General features: G+C 46.2%; 1 protein-coding gene across 1 annotated transcript; it reads right to left on the bottom strand.

The window, feature by feature from the left end:
* Positions 1 to 3,639: 3,639 nt before the first annotated feature.
* Positions 3,640 to 6,946, bottom strand: LOC115776698 (uncharacterized protein K02A2.6-like). The gene has a single exon (XM_030724460.1). It carries the CDS (start codon positions 6,707 to 6,709, stop codon positions 3,914 to 3,916), a length of 2,796 nt encoding a protein of 931 aa, XP_030580320.1. The 5' UTR covers positions 6,710 to 6,946; the 3' UTR covers positions 3,640 to 3,913.
* Positions 6,947 to 18,685: the final 11,739 nt, after the last annotated feature.

Below are 18,685 nucleotides of genomic sequence, written 5' to 3' on the forward strand. Positions count from 1 at the left end.
ATGTACACCGCAAAACACTGTGGTTATGCTGAGCAATGAAATTCTTACTTGCGACTGCTTTACAAACATTTGAAATAAGCAACTAAGTTAAAATAAAATTTAAGAACTAGTATATTAGGAAAGTAAAAGTAGAAAATAAAAATAAATAAATAAAAAAGCAAGTGCAATATATACAGATATATACAGATGAAAGAAAGGCAGGTAATCACAGTTTGGTAATCAGTCAGTGGTTCAGTAGCCTGATGGCCTGTGGATAGAAACTGTTTTTTAGTCTGGTTGTTCTTGCTTTTACACTCCTGTAACGTCTGCCAGACGGCAGGAGTGTGAACAGTGTGTGCTGTGGGTGGGTACGGTCCTTGATGATGTTGTGTGCCCTCTTTATTACCCGGGTATTATAAGTGTCCTGTAGTGATGGGAAGGCAGCTCCACAGATGAATTGTGCTGTTTTGATGACACGCTGGAGAGCCTTCCTGTCCTGACTGGTGCAGTTTCCATACCACACCGTGATGGAGTTTGTCAGGATGCTCTCCACAGTGCATCTGTAAAAGTTGCTGAGGAGCTTGGGGGATAATCCGAATTTCCTCAGTTTCCTTAAGAAGAAGAGTCTCTGCTGAGCTTTCTTGACAGTCTGTGCTGTGTTGTAGGTCCAAGTGAGGTCTTCACTGATGTGGGTGCCAAGGAATTTGAAGGTCTTCACTCTCTCCACCTGAGTCCCGTTGATGAATAATGGAGCATGCTGGTCTCTTCTCTTCCTCGGGTCAATAATCATCTCCTTAGTCTTCTCTGTCTTTAAGGAGAGATTATTTTCCTGGCACCAGGACACCAGCTGGGCCACCTCTTCCCTGTAAGCTGCTTCCTCTCCCCCAGTAATCAGCCCAATGACGGTGGTGTCATCAGCAAACTTGACGATGGAGGTGTTGCTTTGGGAGGGGATGCAGTCGTAGGTGAAGAGGGTGTACAGGAGAGGACTGAGCACACAGCCTTGTGGGGTCCCAGTGCTCACTGTCTTTGTTTCTGATGTCCTGGTACCAACTCTGACTGCCTGAGGTCTGTCTGTAAGGAAGTCCAAGACCCAGCGGCAGAGGCAGGGTGGTATTCCGAGGGTGAACAGCTTTTCAACCAGCCTGCTTGGGATGACGGTGTTGAAAGCTGAACTGTAGTCTATAAACAGCATTCGAACATAAGTGTCCTTATTTTCAAGGTGTGAGAGGGCTGTATGGATGGCTGCACTAACAGCATCATCAGTTGAACGGTTCTGACGGTATGCAAATTGCAGGGGATCTAATGTGTCCGGAATGGATCCTTTAATATGGGACATGACCATCCTCTCAAAGCACTTCATTACAAGTGAAGTGAGTGCAATGGGACGATAGTCATTCAAAGAGGTTGTGTTGGTTTTCTTGGGGAGGGGCACTATAGTGGTGGACTTGAAGCATGTGGGCACAGATGATTGGGAGAGGGACAAATTAAAAATATCTGTAAAAACCTCGGCCAGCTCTGAAGAGCAGACCCTCAGAGCACGGCCAGGGATGTTGTCGGGGCCAGGTGCTTTTCGGGGGTTGGTCCTCCTCAGGGCCTTGCACACCTCAGTCGATGTTACAGTGGGTGAAGAGCTCTGTGTTGCCTCCGGTAGTAGAATCTCTCTACGTTGGATGGAGTTGAGGGTGTCAAAGCGAGCATAGAACTGGTTCAACTCATCTGGTAGGGCGTTGTTGCAGGCTGTGATCCTGCTGTTCCTCTGCTGAAAGTCAGTGATGTGTTGCAAGCCCTGCCACATGCGTCGGGAATCAGAGTGTTTGTAATATCCCTCCAGCTTCAGTCTGTACTGCCTCTTGGCTTCCCCGATGGATCTACGTAGGTCATATCTGGTCTTTCTGTAGCCCTCCGTGTCACCAGAGGCAAATGCAGTTGAGCGTGCATGCAGCATGGAGCGTACCTCACAGTTCATCCATGGTTTCTGGTTGGGATATATCTTGCAGCATTTGGTGGGGACAATATCATCAACGCATGTGCTGATATAACTGGTAACCACTGATGCATATTCCTCTAAATCCACAGAACTGTCCTCTCTCAGAGCAGCATTCTTAAACACATCCCAGTTTGTGGCATTAAAGCAGTTCTGAAGCACCAGATCAGTCTCTTCACTCCAAACTTTAATGCTTTTAATTGCTGGGGGGGCTTGTTTGAGGAGCTGCCTGTACTTTGGATAGAGGAACACAGAAATATGGTCGGACTGTCCAAAATGTGGGCGGGGCACAGCCTTGTATGCATCCTTCACATAGCTGTACACGTGATCCAGAATGTTGTTATTCCTTGTGGGAAAGCTCACATGTTGATGGAACTTAGGGAGAACAGTCCTGAGGCTGCAATTGTTAAAATCCCCGGCAACAACAAACACAGCATCTGGGTGGGCGGTCTCATGTTTGCTGATGATGTCGTGCAGTACTCCTAGCGCTGTGGTCCGATCGGCTCGCGGCGGGATATAAACAGCCAGCATTAACACAGCACTGAACTCCCTCGGTAAATAAAAGGGTCTGCACTTCACCATCAACACTTCGATGTCAGTACAACAGTGTTTCTCCACCACCTGAACGTCCACACACCATCGCTTGTTGACATAAACACATACACCGCCACCTTTGTTTTTACCCGAGGCAGATGTGCGGTCTCCGTGGTGCACTGAGTGGGTCTGTAGTTGAATGGCCGAGTCCGGCGTAGTTGCAGTGATCCAGGTTTCCGTGAAGATCAGAGCACAGCACTCCCTGATCTCCCGCTGAGCTATTGTCCTAGCTCTCAGCTCGTCCATCTTGTTTTCGAGAGAGCGGACATTAGCTACCAAAAGGCTAGGCAATGGTGGTCGTGTGGCTCTAGCCTTTAGTTTAGCATGTAGCCCTTTCATCACAATATGAAAAAAACATAACTTCACATCATATACAGATCCAATATCTGATTTTAAAATGTAAGCTTTAAATTTCCAGTGTTAGTTTCTCTGCAGTGCATGTATGTCTATGACCACAACAGCTTTGCAGGAACTTCCATTTTAACAAGTCAAAATAAAGGTGTTTACTAAAACAAAACTCCAGTTCAAATAACTTAATGGGAGCATTAAAGACACAACTATTTATATATTTATCCACCATGGGTAATGAGAATACAACTTAACAACTTAATATCCAGTTAATGTCCCTGAGCAGTCCTTACCTTTAAATCTAACCACCCTTCTTCCTCTCCTGTCCTCTTTCTTACATGATTCTCCATCTCGGAGTGAACTTTTCTCTCATTGTTTTCTCTCTTTGGGAACTACAGCAGCTAGACCTTTAGCTAGCAGACACATTGTGACAAACTGCAGACAGTTTGTGTGTTTGCTGATATTTGTTGAGCATTTTGAAAAGCTGCATTTGAAATTACCTGCCACAACACATTACTCCCTTTGTTTTTGCTCCTCTTCTGTAGCGCTAGCTAGATGCTAAAGTACTGGGACCACAACTTATGGAAAACCATACAGTACAGTACAGTACAGTGTACTTGTTATGTCCTACACTTATGACATAACTATTTAGACACCGTGGAACCTTCAGTGGAGCGTGACTTCCTTTTTATTAGCCATTTGCAGAAGAACACAGCAGATCAATGCGCACATACGCCACACTTGGTGCTGTTCTACTTAAACACAAAATAGTGCCACTGAACCATGTATTTCTAATGCTAAATACATAACAGTTCCTCCCATCCAGCTTTGATGAACCACAATTAACATCAAGCACCAAAATATATTCTAGGAAATGCTGTAACCCAATAAATTTGCTCCAGAGAGTGTAACAGAAACATAATAACTACTCTGAGATCTACAACATAGTGGCAGATTGTTCACTCTAAACATTTTAACTGTTTCCTTATAAAATGAACTGGAAATCTATAAATTCAGTCTCTGAGGTGCTCTGCGATTTCTCTCAGGGTAACGTCTGCCAGAATGGCCAGAGTCCATAGTACTCTGTGTGGAAGGTTCGGCTGTTTGGGCATCAGTGGTTTCACCTAAACCCTGAACCTCAGGAGGTGTTGCGAAGATAAACTCTTCTGAATCCTGAGATGTGGATGTGCTCTCAGGTTGCCTTGGAACCATGTGGGTTTCTGCATCTACAATCTGATCAACATGTCGCCGCCAGATTAAGTTGTCTCCAACATTAATGTTGTATGTCAGAGGTCCAGTCTGTGACAGAATCATGCCAGACTGCCATTTCTGATTTGGGCCTCTATAGTCTCTGGCAAGAACTTTTTGTCCAATGTCAAATGATCTGGTTCGGTTCTTTGTTGTTTCCACCAAAGAAGATTGTTTGCCCTGGACATTCTTGCGGATGTCTGGTTTTAACAGATCCAAACGTGATCTCAGATTTCGTCCCATGAAAAGCATTGCAGGTGTGTGTCCAGTAGTTGCATGAGTGGTGTTTCTGTAAGCCAATAAGAAGCTGTCGATTTTGTGTTGCATTGGCTTTCCCTCCAATCGGCTGGCTTTCATTGACCGCTTGAAGGACTGAATGAACCGTTCAGCTTGTCCATTTGTTGCTGGATGATGGGGAGCTGAAGTCATATGTCGTACACCGTTGTTCTTGAGGAAACTCTGAAACTCCTCTCCAGTAAACTGACGGCCATTGTCACTTACAAGCTGTTGTGGCAAACCTGTGCGTGCAAAGAGTGATCGAAGGATGCTGACTGTGCTGGCAGCTGTTGCTTGCTTCACAGGAAAAATTTCTGGCCACTTTGAGTGAGCATCAACCACAATCAGGAACATTTGGTCCATAAATGGTCCAGCATAGTCTATATGAATGCGTTGCCATGGAGTGGATGGCCACTCCCATGTGTGTACAGGTGCTGGTTGAGGCTGGCGCAGTGTCTGCTGGCAACCAGTGCAGGATTTAGCCACGTTCTCTATTTCACAGTCTATGCCTGGCCACCAAACATAGCTCCTAGCAAGACTCTTCATCTTAACAACACCCAGATGTCCATCGTGTAGTGAGTCTAGTACCCTTGTACGTAGTTTGGGTGGAAGGATGACACGGGTTCCCCACAAGACACATCCTTGGCAAACAGATAGCTGGTCTTTGCGGGTAGAATACACAGATAATTGAGTGTCACTGGAGGATGGCCAGCCATTCACAGTAAAATCATACACTTTGGATAAGATTGTGTCTCGGCTTGTTTCTCTTTTCACCTGAGCACTGGTGACAGGTAGAGGTTCCATCTGTGCCACGTGAAACACAGTTGCTGGGTCAGTGGTTTCTTCAGTGGTTTGCCTTTGTGGAAGGCGTGACAGTCCATCTGCATTCCCATGCAGTTTTGTCCCTTTAAATTCAATGGTGTAAGTGTGTGCACCAAGGAATAAGGCCCACCGCTGCAACCGTGCTGCAGCCATGGTTGGAATGCTTTTCTGAGGGTTAAAAATGGACACCAGCGGTCGGTGGTCTGTAATCAGGGTGAAGTGTCTTCCATATAGATACTGATTAAACTTCTTCACTCCCCACACTAGACTGAGCGCTTCTCTGTCGATCTGTGCATAGTTTCGCTCTGCTGCATTTAGGGACCTTGAGGCAAAAGCAATTGGTCGTTCCAATCCATCAGGCATTTTATGAGATAGCACAGCACCGATGCCATATGGGGAGGCATCACAGGCAAGGCGAAGGGGTAGGTTTGGGTCAAAATGCGTCAGCACCTCCTCTGACGTAATGAGCTGCTTGGCACCATTAAATGCCTCTTCACATTCTTTTGTCCATTTCCATTTGACATTTTGTTGCAGCAGCAAGTGCAGGGGGTGCAGAACTGTCGACAGGTTCGGTAGAAACTTGTGATAATAATTAATTAAGCCCAAGAATGAGCGTAGTTGGCTCACATTTTTAGGTTCCGGTGCCTTCAAGACTGCGTCAACCTTGTCTTTGGTTTTGTGGAGTCCATGCCTGTCGATCTTATGGCCACAATATTCAATGGCATCCTGGAAGAACTCACATTTGTTTTTGTTTGCTCTCAGTCCATATTTTTCTAACCTGGCCAGGACTGCTGCTAGGTTAGCCAAATGAGTCTCCTCATCGACACCTGTGACGATTATGTCATCCAGAAAACATTGCGTTCCTGGAATGCCCTGCAGAACCTGATCCATAGCGCGTTGCCATACTGCTGGGGCACTGGCGATACCAAAGACCAGTCTGTTGTACTGATATAGGCCTTTATGAGTGTTTATCACTAGATATTTCTTGGATGTCTCTTCTACTTCCATCTGAAGATAAGCTTGAGCAAGGTCGATTTTTGAAAAGTGTTTGCCACCTGCCACTGCTGTGAATATGTCTTCTATTCGTGGGAGTGGGTACTGATCGATGCGGAGGACTGGGTTCACTGAAACCTTAAAATCACCACAGATTCGCACACTATCACTTGCCTTCTTGCTCACTGATACTATTGGTGTGGCCCAGTCTGACCATTCCACCTTGGTGAGTATTCCTTGCTCTTCCAGGTGTTGGAGCTCTGCTTCGACTTTGGGCCGTACAGCATATGGTACAGGACGTGCTTTGTGAAATCTGGGTTTTGCATTGTCCTCCAGTATGATCTGTGCTTTAATATTTTTCAGAGTGCCAATACCTTCCTTGAACACCTGAGCATGCTTCTCGAGTGTCTGTTTCAGTCTTTCATCCACAGGATGTGCACTCAGACCATGTGCTAGTCTCATGGACTTTATTCCTTTCCAGTTGAGGTGGATGTGTTTCAACCAGTCACGCCCAAATAATGGCACACCTCCATTTTTCAGAACATAAAGTTCCAGGTTGCACTTATCCTTCTCATATTCCACTTTCACTTTCAGTTTTCCCAAGGGAGTTATTCTTTCACCTGTGTATGTTTTTAACTTCACTGAGGTGTGTTTTAGTTTCAGATTGGGAAATTTATCTCTGTAATCTTCATATGAGATTAGTGAGAGGGCTGACCCAGTATCCAGCTCCATCTTTAACCTAACTCCTTGTATTTTTGGTGTGAGCCATATTGCATCATTATCTTTCCCCTGTATTGTGTTCAGCTCAAGACATGCCAAATCCTCTTGAGAATCATTTGAGTCTGTTTCATTTAAGTCATGCAGCTTCCTTTCTCTTTTCCACATTTTGTTTTTCTTTTTATCATACTGCTTTGATTTGCACATTTTCTGTATATGCCCCTTTTTGTTACATTGCAGGCATTCTTTATCCTTAAACCAGCAATTTGCAGCGTCATGTGACTTCTTTCCGCATCTGTAGCAGGTCTGTGACTTATCATTACGCTGCATGCGCATTTTATTTACAGAACGCGGTTCTGTGTATTTTCCCTGTAGCTCTCCTGCATCTTTTGCTGCTGTCTCCATAGATATGGCGATCTCTAATGCACGGTTCAACGTGAGATTATCTTCTGTGAGGAGTCGTTTCTGTATGCTTTCGTTGTGCAGCCCGCAGACGAAACGGTCTCTCAGTGCATCTGAAAGCCCCTCCCCAAACTGACAGTGCTCCGACAGCCGCCGGAGATCCGCGATGTACTCTGATGTGGACTCCGTTTTTAGCTGATGTCGTTTATGGAATCGAAATCGCTCGGCTATGACCAGTGGTTTCGGTTGGAAATGTTTTTGAAGCACCTCCGTGATCTCCTTGAAACTTTTGGCTGCTGGTTTGGCCGGTGTGATGAGGCTGCGCAACAAGTTATACGTTTTTGCTCCCATCACACTCAGTAACACAGCAACTTTCCTCTCATTCTCTACTTTATTAGCCACACAGTATTGTTCCACTCGCTCTACATATGTTGTCCAATCCTCTGTGCAGTTATCAAATATGTCCATTTGTCCAACACCGCCCGACATTTTCTGTGTCTTTATCAGTGTCCTTCACTTAAGAAGAGATGTTACTCACGCTGTCTATGCAGTTCGCTAGCAGGGGTATTAGCATCCACACGAAGGGTTAGCTTTTTCTCTTTTTTTTTTTTTTTGTCTTGTCCGTCACTTCCACAAGGATTTCCCCCTCTCCGTCGTCTCATGCACATCAGGGATCCGTTTTAATCTCGTCGCCAATTTGTTATGTCCTACACTTATGACATAACTATTTAGACACCATGGAACCTTCAGTGGAGCGTGACTTCCTTTTTATTAGCCATTTGCAGAAGAACACAGCAGATCAATGCGCACATACGCCACACTTGGTGCTGTTCTACTTAAACACAAAATAGTGCCACTGAACCATGTATTTCTAATGCTAAATACATAACAGTACTGTACAAGTATTTGTACTTTGTTAGACGTGGACTAGAAGTCTCCACATTTCGATGGGAGATACCACTAAAGGTGGTGAGAACAACAATGAAGTATTTGTACTTCATTACTTCCCACCTCTGTGGATGACCAAGCCCCCGAATGGGATGGATCATTGACAGCTAGAGGAATTGGCTGACATCAAGACAATCTACCAGTGGTTAGAAAAGGCCAGCTTGAAGGACAGAACAGGGACTCTGAACAGGGCTGCACAAGATGCTGGTGCCAGTGTTCGAACCGTTCAACGTTTTTTCCACCGCGAACGCACTCGGTGCTCGGCCAAAAAACGGGTGCAACTCCAGCACCACAAGCTAGCTGGTCTGGAACCAAGAATGTGTGACACAAGCAGCAGAAGGGCGTGACTCTGCCATCTCGATGTAAAGTTTTCAACCACTATTTCATTGCATGGTGTCTATTACAGGAGAAAAGTGAAGCGATTTTCACGGCTGTGAATTAGGTTGGGCTCTAAGGCTGAACTTGCTGCTTTGTATCAGTTCATATCACAGATAAAAGGACACAAAGTGCGTACTTGTCGTCTTGCTCTAATCGCTGTCTGTGTTTACCTCTGTGCTGCACACAGGTGCTGCAGTAGTTTGGTTTGGACAGTAAAATATGTTCACAGCACAAGAAAGGGAAGCGTCTTCTGCCGCGTTTGTGTGCTTCGGTTTCTGTTTCCAGATGAGGATTCGCCCACACTAATACGTAAAGGATCGGCTCGTGTAACAGTTAATATTGTATTGGATTCCACTTGTCATTATTTTTCATTTTGGGTTTATGCATAGCGGGTGAAACGGCGCCATCTCTTGGTGGTTAGCCGCGATAAGGGTAGTGGACACAGGAACCTCGTTGCCAGTGTATGGGAGAAGAGCACGAGGTGGGTTCGCTGATATTAGCACTGTGGAAAATGTTGTGTATTATTGCTGTATGTTCATATATGATCACTGGCTAACTGTAATATGTACTTATAGCAACCAGGACACTAATGAGTTGCATATTGTACCTTTGATGAGATTAATAACATTATAACACACAGTTGGAAAAGTTCGCTAGCCTGATGTTAATGGAAAATGCCATTCCTTGTAAGGTGCTGTACCCGATGATGAGCCCATGATTCTGACCAGTACATGTTCCGTTTCATGCAGGTATTTATTTCATGATATTGTATTTTATTTCAATATAAATGTATTAGACCTCGTTGCCAGTGTATGGGAGAAGAGCACGAGGTGCTGTACCCGATGATGAGCCCATGATTCTGACCAGTACATGTTCCGTTTCATGCAGGCAGATAAAGTCAGCATTCATCTCATCCTGTCTCCTGATTGTCATTGAACACAACGCAGACACAAACTATACGACGAATGGAAACACAGAACTGGGTTATGATTATTTGGACCGAGCTGAATTAATACACGGCCAAGTTCAGCACGGTTACACTGGTGCCGTGACCCGTTCTTCAGCTGCGTCGGCGCGGGCTGAGTCTACTTCCCGGAGCGCTCGCATCGGAGTACCGGGGCTGCGTCTACTTCCTGGAGCCGCTCGCTTCGGAAGTGCCTCAGATTCGGGACAGCTGTGTGGACTCTTTACCGCTTTGGCGGTGTGGCGGTAATTTGTTTAGTAAATGCAAAGCTATTTTTAACCCTTTGTACCGTTGTTTGGAGCTGTTTGTGGTTTTATGAGTGGCAGCACTGTCGCCATTGACCGCAAATTTTTTTTTGCTCTCTCTACCTCAGTGACGGAGGGGCGTTTTGAGACGCAACTATTTTGAGTGTATTTATTTTGTGGATGATTTCTGTTGCCCTGTTCTACTTTGTTGACCTGATGGGGATGCTTTTGTTCCCCTGTATTTGAGTTGTATGTGCTTTATTTTTTTGTTATTTTTGACTGTTTTTTTGCTGTTGTTGGTAAAGTGTTGGGTATGGCAGGCAATTTTTTTGGTAGGGGGAGAGGGTTTACCCCTATGCCTGCAGCTGCTAGAGGGAGAGGTGTGCTTTTGTACACTCCAGATTCATCCTCACCAATACCAAGTTATGCAGATTTGGGTGGAAATGTTAATGACACTTTTGATGCACCACAAAGTGATGTTAATGATAAACGTTTGGGTGATATAGCTTCACAGATTGGAATTTCTATTGGTGAAAGTATTGCATCTTGCATTGAAACCCGCCTTAATAATACACTGTGTTCAGGAGTAGTTGGGGGTACAGCTAATGAGTCTGCAATGTTAAATGTCATTGTTCGCCCTGATGTTAAAGAACCTGTGAGTTTTACAGGGGATCATGACTCATGTTCAGTCCAAGAGTGGGAAGTCATGATGTTATCCTATTTGAAAAAGAAGGGCATCCCTGTGGCTGAACAAGCTGATGAAGTAGTATCTAAGCTTGTGGGGAGGGCACATGAAGTGGTTAAAGTGGGCATACGCAGTAAGCCAGTTTTGAATCTGCGTGAAGGACCTGAGCCCATTTTTGAGTTACTGAAGCAACACTTTAGTGATACTATGTCCTACAGCTTGCCCTTAGCTGATTTTTATGCTACTGTGCCCCATCCTGACGAGCACCCCTTCGACTATTGGCTGAGACTTAATAAAGCTCTGGATGTGACAGAGGACTCTCTAAAGAGACAAAATAAGGCTTTTGACTATCTGTCACATGACTTAGCTGCCATGTTCATCCAGAACTGTCCTGATCCTGAACTGTCGCTCATATTCAAGTGTAGACAGCTGAAAGAATGGACAGTTGCAGAAATTCACGAGAAGCTCGTTGAACACTGCAGAGCTCGCAAGCGACTATCCAAACACAGTGTGACCAATGTTTTGCCTTCTCAGCAACAGGAGGTCACCACTTCTATGCAACGTGCGACACTCACAAGTGCGATTGTGCCTGCGGCTGCTGTTGTGTCGCCACCTGCTGGACAGGCAGCCGAGAGCTCCCCGGACCGCCTGGACCAGGTCATCACTCTGCTCGAACGTGTTCTGGAGCAGCAGCCACAACAGTACAAGTTTCAAAGTAAGTTCAATGTGCGCACACAGAGAGACCAACCAATGAAAGTAAAGCCCGTAGTACCTTGTGCGGTATGCAGCGATGATGGACACACTACTCAGTACCACTGCAGGTCAAACCGTCTGTGCTTTAACTGTTTTGCGCCTGACCATGTGCGAGTGGAGTGTCCGGGGGCCGTGGTGAGGAAAGCTAGAGGCGCTAAGCAGGGGGCGCAACCACAGGAAAACTGAGTGGCCTGCATGTGGTGGGGGCAAGTGTTGGGCCTAAAAGTGATCCCCCTGTCGCAAATGTTGATGATGACATGGAGTCTGTATGCCAAAGTGTGTGCGAAGTGAGAGAGATGGGATACACACCTATAGTTCAAAACATTCAGAGACTCAAACAACATGACAAACTGTTTTATGAAGATGTGACACTGGGAGGAGAGGTTACGGTCAGAGCTTTGTTAGATAGCGGATCAATGGCATGCACCCTGAGCTCTGATGTAATACCTCGGCTGTTACATCAGCATGTGTTGAGGGGCCCCACCCTTGAGCCGACAGACACCGTGTTGATTGGGTGTGGGGGTTCCAGAACCTTACCTGCTGGAATGTGCGATCTGGAGATGGAACTTTACAGCTGCAAAGTGATTGTTCCAACATTGGTAGTTGAGAACCAGAATGAAGAACTGATTGTTGGCAGTAACCTGCTAAGATATATTGTTGACAGGTTTAAGGTGAAGAGTGATCTTCAGAACCAGGGCTCCACAGCACCCAGTGACAGTCGTGATGTGGGGCAGAGGTTGTTAAGCTTGTTTTCAAGGATGGAAAATGGTGATGAAGATATCCAAGATGCGGTCGGAACTGCTAAAATTAAACGAGCTGTTACACTTGAGCCCATGACAGAGCACCTGATTTGGGGCAAGCTGCCGCGGGTTGATACTATGTTGGTTGGAAGTACTGTTGTTGCGGAGCCAACAACAGCAAGATCTAAACCACGGACAGTCTTAGTGGGGAGGTCGGTGTCAATCTTAAGAGGTGATGGCTGGCTCCCGCTAAAGGTGATTAATCCGTCTAACAAGCCAGTTACTCTGAAACGTAACGCTAAGTTGGCGGATGTGTCTATTTGCAGTTCAGTGCAAGTGTTCGCTGATTCCCAAATCGGTATCCAACAACAAGTACAGGTGCCGCTTGATGATGGTATGAGACACAGCCTGGTTTCAGAGACCTCCACCTTACCAGATCATCCTCACCCTGTGACAACATGTGTAACCGACCCTCCCCAGTCAAAGCTAAGTGAACTGGGACTCTCTGATGTAGACATTGAGTCGTGTGACGTTGCCCCCGAATACAAGGCTAGACTGGCGGAACTCATAGTCGAATACCAGTCGATTTTCTCGAGGGACAAGCTAGATTGTGGTAAGGCCACTGGTTGCCTACACCGTATCAGAGTCATGGATGAGAAACCATTCCGGTTACCATGTAGACGCATACCGCCCACCCAGTATGAAAAACTGAGAGAGGTGTTGGATGAGATGGAGGAGCGTGAAATCATTCGAAAGTCTAGCAGTGAGTTTGCATCTCCACTGGTGATCATTTGGAAGAAGACGGGTGACCTGCGGATCTGCAATGATTTCCGCTGGCTCAACGCACGCACTATCAAGGATGCTCACCCGCTCCCTCATCCAGCTGATGCTCTAGCAGCCTTGGGGGGCAATGCATTTTTTTCGACCATGGATTTGACCTCTGGCTATTACAATGTGGAAGTCCATGAGGCTGATCGAAAGTACGCTGCCTTTTCATCGCCATTTGGATTGTACGAGTACAATCGGATGCCTCAAGGACTTTGTAATAGTCCAGCTACATTCATGAGGATGATGTTAAATATCTTTGGGGACCAGAACTTCATGAGCTTACTGTGCTATCTGGATGATGTCTTGGTGTTTGCCCCGACAGAGGAGCTGGCACTCGAGCGTCTGAAAATGGTCTTTCAGAGGCTGCAGAACCATAACCTCAAACTCGCCCCAAAGAAATGTCACTTTCTGAAGAGGTCAGTGAAGTTTCTCGGTCATGTCATTTGTACAGATGGGATCCAGCCCGATCCTGACAAAGTGTCTGCTATCACCGCTCTAACTGAGTCAGACCTTATGGAGGATGGCACGAATATTCCTTCTCAGAGAAAGATCCGCTCCTTCCTTGGCATGGCAGTCTACTACCAGCCGTTTATTGAGGGTTGTTCTGCCATGGCCAGACCATTATTTCGACTAATCTCGGGTTCTAAAGGTCCACGTGGAGGTGGGAGGAAACGTCGCCAAGCCCGTAAACAGCTCCATGCTGAGGATTGGACTGGGGATTGTCAGCAAGCTTTCTGCCAACTTAAGCAGGCTTTGCTGGATCGGGTCATGCTGGCCCACCCGAACTTTAGTGAGCCCTTTCTGCTGTCTGTGGATGCTTCTTCTGACGGACTTGGTGCAGTCCTGTCACAGGTACCTGCTGGTGGTTCAACAGCCAGACCAATTGCCTTCGCCAGTAAATCGCTTAGTTACGCCCAGTCTAAGTATCCAGCGCATCGGCTCGAGTTTTTCGCCTTAAAGTGGGCGGTGTGTGACAAATTCCATCACTGGTTGAGAGGTCACCAATTCACCGTGTGGACAGACAATAATCCGCTGACCTATATTCTGTCCAAGGCTCGGTTAGATGCATGTGAACAGAGGTGGATCGCTAAGTTAGCGCCATTTCAGTTTGACATCAAGTTCATTCCTGGATCAAAGAATGTGGTGGCTGATGCTCTTAGCAGGCAGCCCTTCGTACAGTCTAGTACATCTCACCGTTTGACAAGAGTACCTTATGACAAGTTACTGGCAGAGGCTGCAGCGCTTGGTGCTAATGGAGTTCAGGAGGTGTTTCGCTGGTCAGCTAACCCACCTGAAGTAGCATCTGAGTGCGGCCAACAGATATCTCAGGGTGTGGCAGTTGTTAAGTCAGGGACAGTATCATCGCTGGAGGTGGCTGCTGCACTTCATGGATGCAGTGAAGGAGACGCTGTGGTGTGCCCGCATGCCCTTCTCCTGCCACAGTTCTCGCAGACGGTTCTAACACCCCCGCAGGTCAACCCTGAGGTGTTCTCGCATGATGTATTGAAAGAAAAGCAGAGAACTGATGCTGTTCTGAGTAGAGTAATCTTCTTTGTGGAGAGAAAGCGGAGACCATCCAGGAGGGAACGTGCCAAGGAATCGTCTGAGGTTGTCAAGCTTTTGAGGAGCTGGGATAAGCTTGTACTGAGAGACGGAGTTCTGTACCGGGTAGCTAAAAATCCTGTCACAAAGAGAAAGACCTACCTTTTTGTTGTTCCTCACTCATTGCGCAGTAAGGTGTTACAAGGTGTTCACGATGAGGCTGGCCACCAGGGTCAGCAGCGGACATTGTATCTGACAAGACAAAGGTTTTATTGGATAGGCTTGCTGCGTGATGTTGTGGAGTATGTACGACACTGCAGACGCTGTGTAGTCAGCAAGTCACCAGAGCCTGAAGCCAGAGCCCCATTGAAAAATATAATGACCTCTGAACCTCTTGAACTGGTCAGTGTCGATTTCTGGACTGCTGAGGATTCGTCAAATCGTTCGTTGGATGTGCTAGTGGCTACTGACCACTTCACGAAGATGGCACACGCCTTCTTGTGCCCCAATCAGTCAGCCAGAGCAGTTGCGCACCAGTTATGGAACAACTACTTTTGCATTTATGGGTTTCCCAAGCGGCTACATTCAGATCAGGGGGCCAGCTTTGAGAGTTCGCTAATTGCAGAGCTATTGAATGTGGCAGGTGTGCAAAAGACACACACTACACCTTATCACCCTATGGGAAATGGCTCGTGTGAAAGGATGAATCGGACTCTAGGTAACATGATTCGAGCGCTGCCACCAAGAGCTAAACACCGTTGGCCCAAGGCCCTGAAATCCCTGACATTCGCCTACAACTGTACAGTGCATGAAACAACTGGATATGCACCGTTTCTCCTCATGTTTGGGAGGGTGCCACGTCTTCCGGTGGATGTCATATTTGGCTCTGTACTCAGTGATCCAGAGGTGGTGGACTATGACCGCTACATTGAGTCCTTGCGGAAGGACATGAGAGAAGCCATGGCCGTAGCTCAGTCAGCGGCAACTAAACAGCTCCAGCGTCACGCTGATTTATACAACCGTAAGGTACGGGGGGTACCGGTGGAAGTAAACGACAGAGTGTTGCTGACCAACAGAAAGGAACGTGGCAAACGGAAGCTTGCTGACCGCTGGGAAAGCACGGTGTATGTGGTGGTCGGAAAGGACAACGAGAGCCACACATTTAGGATTCAGAATCCTGTTACAGAGCAAGTGAAAGTGGTCCATCGCAACCTAATAATGCCAGTAAACTTCCTCCCTCTGTCCGAACATGACTCTGATAGCCAGGAGGAGGTTGTATTGTCACCATCTTCAAGTGAACTTGACCTTAGTGTCGAGAGGTCAGTTGTCGGTGACACTATTTCTGACTCAGCAGAGTTTAGAACAAGAGTGTGGGTGTCTGAACTGCCTTTGGGAGCAGGCAGTGGGTCAAGTGCAGAGGATGCTGAGCAGTTGGAGCTGGATGAAGCGTTGGAACCTGCTGATGTCTTGTCCAGGGGCAGTGCGTTACCTCAAGGCCAGCCAGTTTTTGATCAGTTGCAACCCACTGACGAAGCTACATTGATGGACAGCAGTTCACCAGACTATGGCTGCCCGGCATCCCTGGCAGTTTGCCCAGAGACTCTTACGGCTCCTAATACTGCCGCTCCTACCGATATACCTGCTACTGATGCTGTCACAGCAACAGTAATTGACGGTGCGACTCACCGTAGATCTAGAGCTGGGCAGTTGTTGAGACCAGTGACTAGACTTATTGAAATGATGCACCAGACACCAACATTGGTCTCATGAGTTCTTTGTTATAGATTTACAGTTTTGTTTGTTCCCATTTTTACCTTGACGAGGTTTTGTGACATTTTTGATCAATTGTCTGTTTGTCTTGCTATTCAAGAGGTGTGTTTTGCAGCTACATGTTCATTTAATATGTATATGGGCATATTTTTTTCCCCTACGTGTGTAGATAGGGTCTGGCCAACCCTTTTCTCATACTGATCCTCATGGGATAGTCTTTGTGACTGGGTAATTGTAACTGTGATTTTGATGTGATAATACCTCACCAGCAATTTTGGAAATGGTGGTTCTGTCTTGGTTTCCTGTGCATTAGAATAGCGGTTGTGCACCTTTTTGTGTGATTGTACCTGTGGTTTTATTGTATTGGTCATTTTTTTGTTGTTTTGTTTGTTGCAATGGGACAAGTGGAATTCAGCAGAGGGGAGTGTAACAGTTAATATTGTATTGGATTCCACTTGTCATTATTTTTCATTTTGGGTTTATGCATAGCGGGTGAAACGGCGCCATCTCTTGGTGGTTAGCCGCGATAAGGGTAGTGGACACAGGAACCTCGTTGCCAGTGTATGGGAGAAGAGCACGAGGTGGGTTCGCTGATATTAGCACTGTGGAAAATGTTGTGTATTATTGCTGTATGTTCATATATGATCACTGGCTAACTGTAATATGTACTTATAGCAACCAGGACACTAATGAGTTGCATATTGTACCTTTGATGAGATTAATAACATTATAACACACAGTTGGAAAAGTTCGCTAGCCTGATGTTAATGGAAAATGCCATTCCTTGTAAGGTGCTGTACCCGATGATGAGCCCATGATTCTGACCAGTACATGTTCCGTTTCATGCAGGTATTTATTTCATGATATTGTATTTTATTTCAATATAAATGTATTAGACCTCGTTGCCAGTGTATGGGAGAAGAGCACGAGGTGCTGTACCCGATGATGAGCCCATGATTCTGACCAGTACATGTTCCGTTTCATGCAGGCAGATAAAGTCAGCATTCATCTCATCCTGTCTCCTGATTGTCATTGAACACAACGCAGACACAAACTATACGACGAATGGAAACACAGAACTGGGTTATGATTATTTGGACCGAGCTGAATTAATACACGGCCAAGTTCAGCACGGTTACACTCGCAAAGCGCGGTGGAAATGGAGGCCCATTATTAAGCGGTTCGCCAATTCATTGTTCATCTGTGCCGCACATGGACTAGAAGTCTCTATGTCTCGATGGCAGATACCATTGTAGGTGGTGAGAAAAATAGGGCTAAGATCCTGTGGGAATTCGAGTTCCAGACAGACAAGCAGCTGATGGTCAACCAATCAGATAAAGCAGAGGAGCAGATATAAACCCTACGGAGCAGAAGACCGCAGTCATGATAGATGTGGCAATCCCAGTGGAAGGCAATATCAGGAAGAAGGAGCACGAGAAAATAGAGAAATACCAGGGGCTGAAGGAACAACTGGAGCTGACCTAGAATGGTTCTGACGATATGTAAATTGCAGGGGATCTAATGTGTCCGGAATGGATCCTTTAATATGGGACATGCCCATCCTTTCACGACACTTCATTGCAAATGAAGTCAGTCCATTTACCATTTATGTAGAACATGAGCAGAGAAAAGGAAAGATCATTTTTAAAAAGCTCTATTTCCTGTTACCTATATTGTAGAGGGTGCCTGCCTCACCTGAACAGGAAAATGAGCACAGTCAGGGGTTACAGTGGGATTCAGCAGGTGGGGGAACCCTAAGAGCAGCTGTAGTGGCTCAGTGTGGGGAAAAGAATCACAGCTCACAATAATTTCTATTGTAAGCTCCAGCAGATTTTCTTTGTGTCAGGCTGTGATCAGCTGACCTGTGCTGCTGCTGCTCTGTGTGGATTTACACAACTGAATTCAACAAGATGTAACCCAGTATTTCACGAGCTATCTTGGCTGATCCCCCCTAACCTACAGTAACTGTGACCATGAACATCACAGCTGCTCTGCACCAGTCCAGCACAGAGCTTAACTGTAAACTCACCACAGTACAGAAAATCATTTGTACTCACAGCCTTCAGGCTTTTCAGTTCTCATACAAATAACAGCTGAGCTGTCAGACACATGAATTTCCTCCTTAAATACCACAGTGTCAGGTTTGGGCTGTGGCAAGTGAGGCAGAGGACCCCAATGCAGGACTCAGACGAGGAGGTTAACGATAACTTCAAGCTTTAATCCAAATACTAAATGCATGAATGTGGCGTGAAGTACACAGCAGGGAAAAACCAAGGACGATGGTCCCCTGCTGTGTGCACCCTGTTTTTGCCTTAGCGTTTAGAGTTCTAGTCAAGTCATTTCTGTTGTCCTGAATCTGCCGCTGGTTTGGTCCAGCCCTGTCTTCTGTTCTGCCCTCGCTAAAATAAAACTGAATTGATATTTTACCTTCAGTTTTGTGTATCCTGCGTTGGGGTCCTCCTTCCT

This window comes from Archocentrus centrarchus, unplaced genomic scaffold, assembly GCF_007364275.1.
Source record: "Archocentrus centrarchus isolate MPI-CPG fArcCen1 unplaced genomic scaffold, fArcCen1 scaffold_36_ctg1, whole genome shotgun sequence".
Classification (NCBI taxonomy): Eukaryota; Metazoa; Chordata; class Actinopteri; order Cichliformes; family Cichlidae; genus Archocentrus; species Archocentrus centrarchus.